This window comes from Dipteris shenzhenensis, chromosome 10 (genome assembly GCF_047967505.1).
Source record: "Dipteris shenzhenensis isolate YYH24624 ecotype China chromosome 10, Dip_SZ_1.0, whole genome shotgun sequence".
In the NCBI taxonomy this organism is placed as follows: domain Eukaryota; kingdom Viridiplantae; phylum Streptophyta; class Polypodiopsida; order Gleicheniales; family Dipteridaceae; genus Dipteris; species Dipteris shenzhenensis.
This window is the reverse complement of record NC_141605.1, coordinates 11,047,871-11,061,332: the sequence shown is the minus strand read 5'-3', so window position 1 is coordinate 11,061,332 and position 13,462 is coordinate 11,047,871. Positions and strand designations below refer to the sequence as shown.

The 13,462-nt window shown below is 51.4% G+C and overlaps 1 protein-coding gene across 2 annotated transcripts in view; it reads right to left on the bottom strand.

Moving 5' to 3' along the window:
- The window catches only part of LOC147897395 (uncharacterized), a 200,807-nt gene that overhangs the window by 68,802 nt on the left and 118,543 nt on the right, over positions 1-13,462 (bottom strand). For both annotated transcript variants that reach the window (XR_015541713.1, XM_087380967.1), the window contains exon 5: positions 367-560. Coding sequence is in view for 1 of the 2 variants with exons in the window: in XM_087380967.1 (XP_087237093.1) it covers positions 367-560 (194 nt within the window). In the remaining variant the exon portion in view is untranslated. The remainder of the gene's footprint in view (positions 1-366; positions 561-13,462) is intronic.

The following is a 13,462-nucleotide window of genomic DNA, read 5'->3' as shown; positions in this document are numbered from 1 at the left end:
ATTTCCAGAGTCCCCTCCAGAAGCACCTATGCAAATCTGCAGTGATATCAAAAGTCTCTCAATGAGGAACTCTGGAAGGTCTCCAACCTCTACTACTGAGCTGATATCTCGTGGCATTACTGACCGTGTAACGAAAGAAGGGGATGCTCTTCTCTCGATGCCCTGCGTCAATCCACTCCCACTCTCCGGTCTAATTCTCATTCTGACAGAACCCATTCTAAGAAAGGGACACCTTAAGCAGTCTATTAACTACTACAAGATTGGTGGATATATCTAAGTTGATACAACAGCCACATATCGTTGAACCAGCGTCCTGTCTAATCATAAAATAATCAGACTTCAATATTTCTCGAGTCATAAAGACACCTGCAATCCCAGAAGCGTTCAAATGTTCGATGTGGTGCTGGGGGGGGCCCTTTATCCATGTTATTTTCAGCATATTCACAACATTCTGCCATGAACTCTTCCTCAGCAAACTCAGCTACAAACCATTTTCCCATCTTTAGAATACTCCCAAGCAGATACATGCAGAGAATGGTTGATATTGTCATCAATGATGGCTGCAGCCAGAAACAGAAGCTGTCATGACATCCCACTGGCATAAATACAGATTACTGTTTGTCATCTAGTCAGAGCAAATGGGCACAGCAGACCTGAAATGTAAGAAATCGATAATAAGTAGAATATGTAAAAACGAATCTATTTATTGTGTTCATGAGTATGCAGCGTGCAATCAGCAAAGAAAAAGTAAGAAGTACAGTGCATAATTTTCCATCCACAATGGTTAAAAAGAACCTTGCCCCCCCAGCCCCCTCCTCTCTTTTACACTTGAAAAAAGTGAACTTTCTCAGCAACTCCCCATCGTGCTCAGCTCCTCCCTGCTTCCTTCCCTGCCTTGCTCCCTGTGTTCCCTTCTTCTAGCTGCATTGTACCTATTCCCTTGCTCTTGTCCTGCTTCGTACCTCCTCCCCTTCACCCGTAGCTGCTGTTCTACCACCTGTAGCAGCTCTCCAGCTCCCCCTGCAGCTGCCTTGCTTGTTGGAATATGAAGCCAGAGTGAGTCAAAAATGTGTGTTCTAGTGTATTCTAGTGTGAGTTCTAGTCTAGTGTGTCCTATGGATGCCACGTGTCATATTGGGAGCTATCCCATATGCATAGGTGTTCATATGTGTGTGTGTGCTCTTATATAAGAGCTGTACTTGTCTAGTGTCAAATCAATCGAGTATCAAGCTACAAGCTCTTTGGTCTACATGTGAGTACTCTCATTTTTGTTCATTGCTCGTCATTTCATTTCCATTTCATTATGTCTCCTTTTGAGTATCACTTCCTCTCTCCCTAGGCTACCCTCTCTCTCTCCCTCTCTCTACCATGTTCCTTCATGTGGTATCAGATCCTCCCTTCCTACCTTTCCCTTCTTCTTGCTCTATCTAGAGGATGAGAGAAGCCCGCAAATGGAAGCTCCCCTCTCCTCTAAGGTAGAGCCTCCCTTCCCTTAGCCTCGCCATGGTTCCTCGCCACCAAGTACTCCCCGGTCCTCGTTTGTGAGTTCAGCTCACTCCCGCATCAGTTCGTGGTTCTCCCTCAGCATTGGTGGACATTCCTCGTCAGTTGATCGCCAGAAACTTATTTTGGAGCAGTCTAGTGGCTGTTTTTTGACCTTTTGAGGTCCGATTTCTACGTTTTTTGAAATTTTGGCACTTCCCAAACATAAACGACCTTGTCTCGTCCCTTTTCAAGGGAAAAAAAAATCGACCTTTTTGTCCGTACAGCTGTACGGACATTCGTACGTACGGACGGACCTCTGCAAGCGGATGCGCGACAGTGCTAGGAGTCCGTACAACTTGTCAGAAGGCAATTCCGAGCAGTTTTAGGCTATTTTTTGGCATTTTTTGCTCAACTTTGGATTCCTGTGACCTCCAGAGTGATTTGGGCAGCTCCCTTGAGCACTTTCGCTCATTTTTTTGAGCCTCTTCTGCGCATTCGGTGACTCTATGATCGGCACATTGAGAGTCATGACGTGATCTCCCTTGGTAGCTGCTCCTATGGCCTTCATCGACACATCATTCGAGGGCATTCTCACCTGGTTCTTCACCGACATACCTCTTTGCATCAGGATGTGCACACTCTTGTGCGGTAGCTACTTCGGGCACATGGGTTCTCTGCCCTGGCTATGCATAAAATGAATGAAATATATCTTTACTACTTTCTTGTTTGAGTCAAGGGTACTTTGCCCTAGGTTGTCCCCCAAAATGAATGCAAATAAATCATATGTGTTGAATCAAAGGTTCTCTGCCTTGGATAGTCCTCCTAAAAAGATGTATTTTCGTATTTTGTTTTGGTGTGTGGCTCCATGTCTCTCATTAGCCCCTAGAGCCAGGAGGGGATGTACTGTGGGAGCCATGTATTGGCTTTGATAGGTTTAGAGGGGGATGTATTGTGGGAGCCATGTACTGGCTTTGATAGGTCTCATTATCAAGCCTGGCCAAGTTCCAGGATGTTGGTGTATTCCTAGACCTATGAGCTGGTCATGTAGCCATGCTATAACATGAGCCTCTGAGCATGTTGAGTCTCACGCCATGAGAGTGCTTCGATCAACGGTTGCTATCATTTTTTTTTAAATTTGCAAAGAAAGGAACCTTCTATTAATGCTTGAAAAACCTCATACAAAACAACAGCCCCTAAGGTGCTGAGTATGGAAAAAACCGATAAAGGTTGAAAGAAGAAAACCGGCCTATTCTAGAGAAGTCCAGCTCAATGCCTAGGGAATCTCTAGTACAAGGGCTAATAGCCAAGTGGGGGAACTATACAACCGAGTCCCTTGCGGAGTGAATATGTAGAAAACTAATGCAAGCCGAGCCTTGAAGAAATGTGCATGCCTCGCGACAATCGCCCTAGAGCCCGAGGTCCCACGCTCCCAGGTGGAGCATAGGGTGTATATGTTATCTTGTCAGATGGCGACCAAGGTAGTCGAGGGTGGAGTCAGATGCTCACCCATCACCAAACTACAACGAGCAACCCAAATATTCCACGCCGTGATACTGGCTACTACCTCCCATACGCTATCCACCGGAGGGGAATGAGGATCCTAGCTATCAAGAGGGACTGCCTCATGGAGCTCTATCCTCTGAATGCTCGGACCCTATATCGGGTAAGCTAGAGAGACCTCATCAATCTAGAACGCGTGACAAAGAACCCCCAAGAGTGCTAATCCATCGAGTCATCCCCCTCCACCCATAAATTCATGTAACCTCAATGATCAAAGTCCCAATCATGACTTCCATTCAACCATTATTGCATCTGCACACAAGCCATACATCATACTCAGAATTGTAAACCGCCACACCATGAGTGCTTCCAGCAGCATCAACAACTCCCGCTCTACTTCCTTAGTCAACCAGGCCACCGGTGTACTCCCTCTGAAAGCACTACATGCGTGTCATAATCCTAAGGGCTCCCATCCAAATCCTCTCTGTGCTACGACAGCTCCAAAGACAGTGAGGGATCGTCTCCAGAACACCAACAGAGCAACAGTGACACTACCCCTCCACTCGCATTTGCTCCAACCACGGGCCTATGGGAAAGCCTCCATGGGTGGCCAGCCTGAAAAATTAGGAGGTCTTCCTCGGCCGCAAACTTGACCATAGGCATGTCCAAAACCTAGAATGGACCTCTTGGGCACCCTCTGGGCCACCCGATGCCTCTCCTTCAAAGGGATCCATGTCGAAGAGTCCATCTGAGGGCTCCTGCCAATCCGAGTCGTATCGGAAAAGAAGGGCACCTCGTCTACCTGCTCCGTGAGGCCGATCCTGGAAGGCCAAAACCACTGTCCCGGATCCCACTAGACCTCCCTCAAGGGGCCTACATTCCCAAAGCCAGAGGCGCCATCTGGGAGCATCCTGATTTGGGATGCTGGGAGGATCAATGTGCCACTTCTTCCCCAATCAGACCATAACTCTGATCATCTGCCAATGAATCCCAGACTCCCATCCATCTCTGGGTTTCTCTCCGCCTAAAGTAAGCCTCCAAGCCCTACATGGAAGAAACCAAGCTGCTTGCTGCCTCGCTAAATCATCCTGTTGAAAGGGACCCCAGTCTGAGAAAACTGACCCAACCAACTGCTGTCCATCCACATACAGAGTCCCTCCCACCAAGTCTCAGGGATCGCTAGGTCAATCTCCCTCATCCGCTGCCCTACCCCTTGCATATGCGCTATGGCTCCTCGCCTTTGCCTCCATGGGTAATCTGCTCCATCTGTGCTACGGCCTCTAAGAAGATCCATCTGTGTGAATGCTACCATTGCCCCCCAGTGCGTGGGGTGTTCCTAAGAAGCCCTTGCTGTAAGAGGAGCTGCCAAGGCTCTGTACCAGGGGTGAGGCCACGCACCACCAACTTGCCCAAGAGGTCTCTGCTCTACATCTCCGGATCTCAATGATACCCAAGCCTCCTAATGCCTGCGGCATAATCACCGTCTACCATGCGGCCCGGTCTCTAGTGTTCCTTGTACCGTTCAAACTTGCCCAAAAGAAATTCTAAACCAAGCATCGACATTGTCTAATGCACCCTTTGTGAAAGCACCAGTAGGAGGCAATGTACTAGGCCGTGGCAAGAAGGACCTAGTTTCCTACTAAGGCACAGCCCGCTAGGGAGAGTCTGTCCAAGCTCCAGTAGAGAAGCTTGCACCGAACACTCTCAAGAACTAGGGCAATCTACTAATACTGGCCTTTCGAGCGGTAAGCCCTCGGTCTAGGAAGACGTCCATAAATTCTTTCAACAACTTCTTTAATTCTTGGTGTTCATACATGCTTAAATCATTTTTGTAAATTATTGAAACAACAAATGAAGAAAGCGGAATCAAAACACATTGATAAACATCATCAGAAGAAGTTTGTAATATATTTAGAAGCTGCATCATAGATACAATAGGTCCCTGAGAAGAGGGAATAGAATCACCATATGAGTGCCTTTGTCCAAAAAAGAAAGAGTACGATTCTTCCACCCCATGTGAACATCGTGGGTTTAACCATTCAATTTCTTACTACAAGTCTACATGGTCTAGGTGCATCACATAGCATGTCAAAATGTCAGTGTAGTCTTAAATCTGGAGTGGAAGATCTTGAATCTTGCAATCCCAAAACTGCTTCCCAAGGGAAGCTGCACCTCATAGGTGTGATCGCTAGGTGTCATAGGTAGGTCCAGCTTCTGCACAAGTTTATGGTTAATAAAGTAGTGAGAATTGCTTGGGTCAAAGAGAATATGAATCTGGGTGTCCTTGACCTTCCCGTAAGCCTAAAAAAGGTCATGGGTTCCAAACAACAAGTTATGTAAAGTGCAATTAAAAGAAAGACGGTTAACATTCACAGAAATACCTGTCATCATGGCCTGGGTAGCCCCTTTGGTTTTTGTTCCTTGTCCCGAAGGCAGCTTTGGTCCTAGAGTAGCGGATTCTTGCGCTTTTCTAGATAAATACCTTGTTGCAAGTTGAATTTAATCATCATCAGGAGGCTGAAATTCACCTTCAAACCAGCAGAGTCAAAGTCCCTAGGCAGGACCTACTGCTGCTCCCCGCTGCTCCTGCTGCCCTCCTTCCTGCTCCCCTCCTTGCTGCCCCCTCCCTCCCCTCCTTGCTTCTCCTCCCTCCCCTCCCCCCTACCTTCTGCTCCCCCCGCCTCCCCCCCCTACTCCCCTCCCTCACTGCTCCAGCCCCCCCGCGCTAGTGCAGCCCCCCCCTGCGCGCTGCCTCCTCCCCGTGCGCTGCCTCTCCCCTCCCCTCCCTCCTACCTGCTGCTCCCCGCACCTCCCCCCTACTCCCCTCCCTCACTGCTGCAGCCCCCTCGCGCTGCTGCAGCCCCCCCCCCTGCGCGCTGCCTCTCCCCTCCCCTCCCTCCTACCTGCTGCTCCTCCCTCCCCTCCTTGCTTCTTTTGCTCCCCCCGACTCCCCCCCTACTCCCCTCCCTCGCTGCTGCAGCCCCCCTGCACTGCTGCAGCCCCCCCCTGCGCGCTGCCTCCTCCCTGCCCGCTGCCTCTCCCCTCCCCTCCCTCCTACCTGCTGCTCCCCCCCTCTCCTCCACTCCTCCTCTCCTTCCCCCCCCCTCCCTCTCCTCTCCTTCCCCCCCCTCCCTCTCCTCCACTCCTACTCTCCTCTATCCCCCCTCCTCTCCTCTCCCTCCTCTCCTCTTGCTACCCCCCCTATCCTCTGCTCATCCTCTCTCTCCCTCCATCCTTTCACCCTCTCCCCTCATCTGGAGTACCCTACTCTCTGTTAGGGGTCTCCTGGGCGTCAGGAAAGCAGATGGAGTTCTTTCTTGTGTTTGAATCAGCCCTTTCCACCTCAATTGACGAATGGGTTCCCACTATGTCAAACCGTTATCGCCCACACCATCCGCGAGAACCGTCACTTTTTCAAAAGACTAGCTATAGCAGTTGCAAAAGGATTTGGAGCATGAGTGTTCCATGACTCTCTTCGCACGTATCCATGGCTCCCACCCCTCCAGGTCACAACCTAGAGATTGGATGCTTGCGGCACTTCCCCAAGAGCTCGCCCCCCACCTTAAGGATGTTCGTTTGTTGGGACGAGGTTTCTTTCAGGTGTGCCTAGATTCCCCAGACGTCACGAGAGACCTGCTACAGGCCGGGTTTCTATTTCTAGGCTACAAGAGGATTTTTTTGTTTCCCTTTCAACTGGGCTTTGACCCAGTTGAAGAGGACAAGCAGGAAGTTTCTGTTTTCATCAGGTTCCCTGGTCTCCCCTCAGTTTATCACCGGCTTCTTTCAATTATTGGTGAGAGGTTTGGTGTGGTAGTAGAGATCCTCCCTCTTCCTGGCGAGCCCTCTTCGGCTGCCGAGGCGGTCAGGATGGATGGGGTACCCAGGGTTAGGATCATTGTCCAGGACCCTAATATTTCAGATGACCACATCATGCTACAGCGACCCGATGGATCCTTCTTCCGCCAGAGATTTGAGGTTGCAGGTTGGCACGACTAGTGCGGGATTTGCACATCCTCGGGGCACTTCGCCAGAGATTGCCCAAAGAAGAAAAAGAGGCCCACAAAGCAACTAGCTCGTACTAGCTTATGATAGAGAGCAGGAGCAGGACCTACCGCTTCACAGGCACTGCCTCAGACACGAGCTTACCCCCCTCCTAGGGCTACTTGAGTCCCTCCTGCACCCCGCACCACCTCAGGCCCACGGTGGGTTTAGGTCGCGGTTATAGATCGCGGTCAGGCGCTCTACTTCAGATTACACATCCACCGCTTCGGAGGCTACCCCCTTGGAGCCTCGGGAGAAGACTAGTGTCCATGAGCCTTGTTCGACTCCACCCTAGAATCAGGCTGTACCTTCCTCAGCAGCCCACGTTGTTGGCACCTCATCCACAACACTTCTTGATCAGGACTCAGTACAGGTGCCTCCCTCTGTGGATAGAGGGAAGGGGTCCTTATATTCTCTCCCTGCTTCGGTAGGAATCCTTTGTATCCCCTCCCCAGGACTGGCTTAGTGGAACTCTTTTTCCGCTCTGGAGGACCTCTCTAAACTCCCAGATGATGGTTTTGTACCTTCCACTTTCGGAGAGCCAGCTATCGGCATCTGTTGACTCTGTGCCAACATGAACTTATAAAGAAAGAGAAGGTGTTACAACTTCTAGACACAACTTTGTGTTACGACTTTGTGTAACAACTTTGTGTTACAACTTTGTGTCACAACTTCTACATGAAGAGAGAGAATGTGTTACACCTTTGTGTTACAACTTTGTGATACAACTTTGTGTTACAACTTTGTGATACGACTTTGTGTTACACGCAGAGAGAGAAGCTCTCCAACTTGTATAAATACCCCATAATGGAATGAAGCCCACACTCTTTGGGGCATTGTGTTGAGTCTACTTTGGTATTCCAAGCATTTGTCTCAAGTGTCCATGCTTCCTTGCACTGCACGTCCAAAAGCATGTCCTAACCTTGCAACCCTTCTCCCCTCTCCTCCAACCCTGCAACCCACCCTCTCCCTCTCCTCCTCCCTCCTCCTCCTCCCTCCTTCTCCTCCTCCTCCTCCCTCCTCCTCCTCCTCCTCTCTCCTCCCCCTCCCTCCTCTCTCTTCTTTCACCCATGCTCTTATACCTTCTTCCTCTCCCACTCCTATGCTTTCCTAAACCCTTAAACTCCATGATCTACAAGGGAGACGAGTTCTCCACCATGTACTCTACTCTGAACCTTGGATCCTCCTTCTAACCCTGGACTCCTTCTAGACCTTGGAACCTCCTTCTAAACCCTGGAACTCTTTCTAAACCCTGGAACCTCCTTCTGAACCCTGGAACCTCCTTCTAAACCCTGGAACTCTTTCTGAACCCTGGAACCTCCTTCTAACCCTTAAAACTCCTCCTAAACCCTATAACCCCCAATGAAGGCGAGAGCCTTCATTACTTCAACAAAGATGATTTACGTTGCTTTTACACATGCTTGCACTTTGTTTACTTACCACACTTAAGCCTACGTCTCTCACCGGAACACGACTCGAGGTCCTAAGCTACACATATACTACAACCGACAATCCCAATATATCTGTAGGTGACAAAAAGCCTCGGAACCCTGCAAACATAGAATACCCAACTCTTCCTACGAAAGCAGTAGGAAAGAGCCAACATTTGGCGCCGCTGCCGGGGAGACTAGCGTCCCAAGTAGTGAGTAAACATACGTAGGTATGTGTAAAACAAGACACTACTTCAAACTTTCACGAACATAACACTCAAGGGCAAGGAGAGTAAATTTTTTTCCCATTTCTAGCCAAACATATCAACCCCAAGCATCAACCTTGGGTTACTACCTTAAGAAATTTTCTTAATTTCTTAAATAGAAGCCACATGATATACAATCAGGCTAGGTAGTGGACACGGATGCGTAGAGCTTGCAATTTCGATCATTTTACCTTTATACAGAAAAGCAAACCGAGCTCTCCATAAAGAGTTATGGCTCGGGAAGAGTTTAGGGTTAAACCCTAAACCTAAACCCTAAACCTAAAATCAAATCGTATAAAAACCTACTCCACCCCCTCATTCTTCATCTTTCACTTTTTGCCTCCATTCTCTTCTTCATTCCGAGCCCCACGCAAGACACTCCTCCCTCTCCATCGACCACCCCCTTACTCCTATCCTCGCATTGTAAGTGACTTCGAGCCCTTCTCGCAGCGATAACCTAGCCTTCCACCCACCGTCCATTGTTCCGCAACAATCCCGTTACATCGAGAAAGACTTGGAGAGCGTTCAGGTGACCACTTCTCCCTCCTTTTCGATTTCCGTCTTTCAGTTTTTTTGCTCTTTTTTACACCTCCCCCCTCCCCCCCTCCATCTCCACCACCACCTCCCCCCTCCCTCTCCCCCTCCATCTCCACCTCCACCTCCCCTCCCCCTCCATCTCCACCACCACCTCCCCCCTCCCCTCCATCTCCACCTCCCCCTCCCCCTCCCCCTTCATCTCCACCACCACCTCCCCCCTCCCCCTCCATCTCCACCTCCCCCTCCCCCTCCCCCTTCATCTCCACCACCACCTCCCCCCTCCCCCTCCATCTCCACCTCCCCCTCCCCCCTCCCCCTCCATCTCCACCACCACCTCCCCCCTCCCCCTCCATCTCCACCTCCCCCTCCCCCCTCCATCTCCACCACCACCTTCCCCCTCCCCCTCCCCCTCCAACTCCACCTCTCCCTCCCCCTCCCCCCTCCCCCTCCCCCTCCCACCTCCACCACCCCTACCACCTCCCTTTCACTCTCTCTCTTTCTTTCTCTCTCTATCCCTCCCCCTTTCTCTCTCTATCTCTCTCTTCCCCCCCCTCCCTTACTCTCTCTCTCTCATTTTCTCCCCATCCCCCTCTCTCTCCTTTCTCTCTCCTCTCTTCCCCTACCCCCCCTCTCTCTCTTTTCTCTCTCCTCTCTTCCCCTTTTCCCCTCTCTCTCTCTCTTCTCTCTCCTCTCTCCCCCTTCCCCCCCTCTCTCTCTCTATTCTCTCTCCTCTTTTTCCCCCCCTCTCTCTCTCCTCTCCCCCTCATTCCCCCCCACCCCCTCTCTCTCTCTCCCCCTTACTCCGGTCAACCCCCCCACCCCATCCCACCCCACCCCCCTCCCGCGGCGGCACTCCGCAGAGCCGCCGCCGCCCCCACGCACCCCCCAATCCCTCGCCCCCTCTCTCTAACCCCCCACCCCCTGCCCCGCCGCCCGCCCCCTCTCTCTAACCCCCCCCGCTCACCCCACTCCCCCGCCCCGCCCCGCCAGCGGCCAAGCCGCCAGTGGCGGCGCCGCTCTACCCGCCCGCCCCGCCCCGCTACCCGCCGCCCAAACCCCCCGCCCCCGCGGCGGCGCACACGCGCACACAGCGCCGCCCCCCCCTCACCGTCCCGCGCCCGTGCCACTCCCCCGCGGTGCCACCAGCCGCCCGCCCGTGGCGCCCGCGCCACCCCCCGCTCCCCGCTCCCCCGCCGCTCCGCCCGCGGCGCACGCCCCGCCCCGCCCCCTCTCGTCGCCCCTCACCCCCCGCACCCCCGCCCCGCCCCCCTCCCCTCCGCTCACGCCCTCTCCCCCGCACCCCCGAACCCCCTCCGCCCGCCCCCCCTGCGCACCCCACCCCCCCCCCCCCCCCCCCGGCGCGCAAACCCCCCTTGCAAAACCCCCCTCCCTGCGCAACCCCCCCTGCGCAAACCCCCCTTGCAAAACCCCGCCCCCCCTGCGCAAACCCCCCTTGCAAAACCCCCCCTCCCGGGCGCTGCCGTTGGAACGCCCCCCAGGACAAACCCACAAAAAAAAAAACTAAAATTAACACTAGGGTTAGATTTAACCTTAGTTAGGTTAGCATTAACTACAGTTAGGTTAGGTTAGTTAGGTTAGGATAACTAGGTTAGTTAGTTAACCTCGGTTAGATTAGTCCACGTAGTAACTGAAGTTAGGTTAGTTTAGTTAACCCTCAGTTAGTTAGACTAGGTTCGATTAGGATTACCCTCAGTTAGGTTAGACTAACTCTTCAGTTAGTAACTAACTACAGTTAGTTAAACCTCCCAGTTACAGTAACTGGGAGGATCTAGGTTAGTTTCCTTAACTAGAGTCACTTGGTTTCAACCCCTTAGTTGGACCTAAAGTCCATTCACACCACCATTAGGACCCCCCCAACGCAAAATTTACCCCTACTTTAACCCCTCGAAACTCATCCGTTTGGGACCCAAACTGAACCCCGTTTGAACCAAGATTTCACACACGGAAACACCACGTTACGGGGTATTTTTCCAGCCCATTGCACACCATTTCGGCATCCCTAGCACACGTTCATTCGTGCCCCCGTGTGGGCCTTATTTTGCACAAATTCACTCGTATTTTCACGCCGTGACCTCCGATTAACGATCCGTCTGCACCGGCACATTTCCCTACCCACATAGGGCAATCTTAGGCACATTATTAACACGACGGTCCCTACAGAAACTAACACCACTATAACTCTCCTAACAACACCACATCCACACCCGCACTTGGGATAGCGACACCCTTGGCAAATCACGCACAATCTGCATGCAGTTACGTTCCGGCCAACGACTTCGACTCCAACGCTCGCCCCATCCATATCTAACTCCATTGCAACAACCGCCCCTGCTACCCTGAATCCCCCCCTGAGATTCAACAACTTCCTTTAACTCCTCCACGCCCCAACATGGTTGGCCGCCGTCGTGAGCATGATGGCGATATCGAGCTCGATGCAGAGGCTGACAACTTCTTCAATCGACGAAATCACAACAATCAAGGCCGACGCCCCTTGGGAAAACTGGAACTTCCCAAATATAATGGTAGGGGAGACCCATCTCGCTTCCTCCAGCATTTTGATGCCGCATGTCGAGCAGGTGGTGATCAATCCCATGAAACCAAGGTGGCTTGGTTTCCAATGGCCTTAACTAATGAGGCGTCAGAATGGTACCTCGACCTTCTCGTGGAAGAATGCGCCACATGGGACCTACTTCAAACTGAATTCAAACATCGTTTTCAAACGGAGAGGCTACAAGACGATCCCGCTCTCCAACTCAGCAAGATCGAACAAGGTCGGAGGGAAGATGTACGCACATACCTGGGAAAGATGAAGAGATTGATCGCCAAATGTGACCCACGCCCAGATGCAAAGTACCTCACGGCATGGTTCATAGAAGGTCTAAGAAAGAAAATCCGCAAGGATATGAAAAAGATAAGTAGCTATGAAACATTCAATGCTGCTCATGCGCAGCAGCCATTGACATCGAAGATGGCATGATAGATTCAGACACTAGCAGTGATGACGCCAGATCAAATACATGAGATAAGCGCTCGAAAAAAGGTAAATCAAAGGACACTGCCGAAACATCCAATGAAGATCGCCTAGAGGCCATGACCTTGAAGCTGAAAGAAGATATGATGCAGGCCATGGATCAAAAACTCCACTTGTCTCAGCCGCCAACTCAAACATATCCACGGCGAGAAAATGTCTGGTGCCCACACTGCTTGGCAAATCATACAGCAAATGAATGCCCAGTCCTAAGAGCAAGGATCACTGCACAAGCAAATCCACCGCCACGGTTGTGGTGCCATATCTGTGTCGTCGGCGGCCATGATGAGAACAGTTGCATCTTCAACATGCGCAACAATCGGCCTCAACCACCACAATACCAAGCGGCACCCATGCCAGTATATAGGCAATCGGCACTTGCACAAGCGCCACCAGCTCCGAGGCTAAATCCTGTTCCCGTTCGGACACAAGTCCCACAACTACTCAGGAATCCGAATCCACGACCGTATCCAAGAGCACCAAATCCAGCTCCTCAGGCAGTTCCCATACATCAATTACAAGCCGAGGAAGTAGACTCGCTATTTGAGTATGAAGCAGAGTACCCAGTGTACTATGTAGAAGGTGCAGAGGGTCTAATACCAGTCTATGCAAATCAAGTGCGACCCAACATATTTCGAGCACCAATCAAGTGTTACGGTTGTGGAGAAAATCATAGGATCACAGAGTGCCCTCATCATGGTAGCCCCGCTACTTTCCAACCACTCTGCAGAGATTGTGGCATAGGACATGCCTGTATGGATTGTCCCATAAAAAATAAGGTCCCAGAACATACAGAGGTTAAGCCTGACATCCCCATCGGCATCATTGGGGTGGACCATCAAAGTCTGGGTCCGGCAAGTCTAAGGTCACAACCTGTCAATGTAATTACACACCAACAGAAAGAGGCCACGAAGGACCCTATCATTCCAATCCTACCGAAGCGACTTCTTAAAAAGAAAGCACAACTGCCTCCACCTCCGCCAAGCAATGAGCAGCCGAGTTCATCCACATCAACTCCCGAACCTCAAATAAAAGAAGCTCCATACCCGAATGCAGAGGTGGAGAAGGCTCGTTTTCAGGTACTTCAGCAATGGGTCCAAAATGAACAAGCTCAATTTGAGGCTCAGAAACAAGCTCAAGACCCAATCCATGAC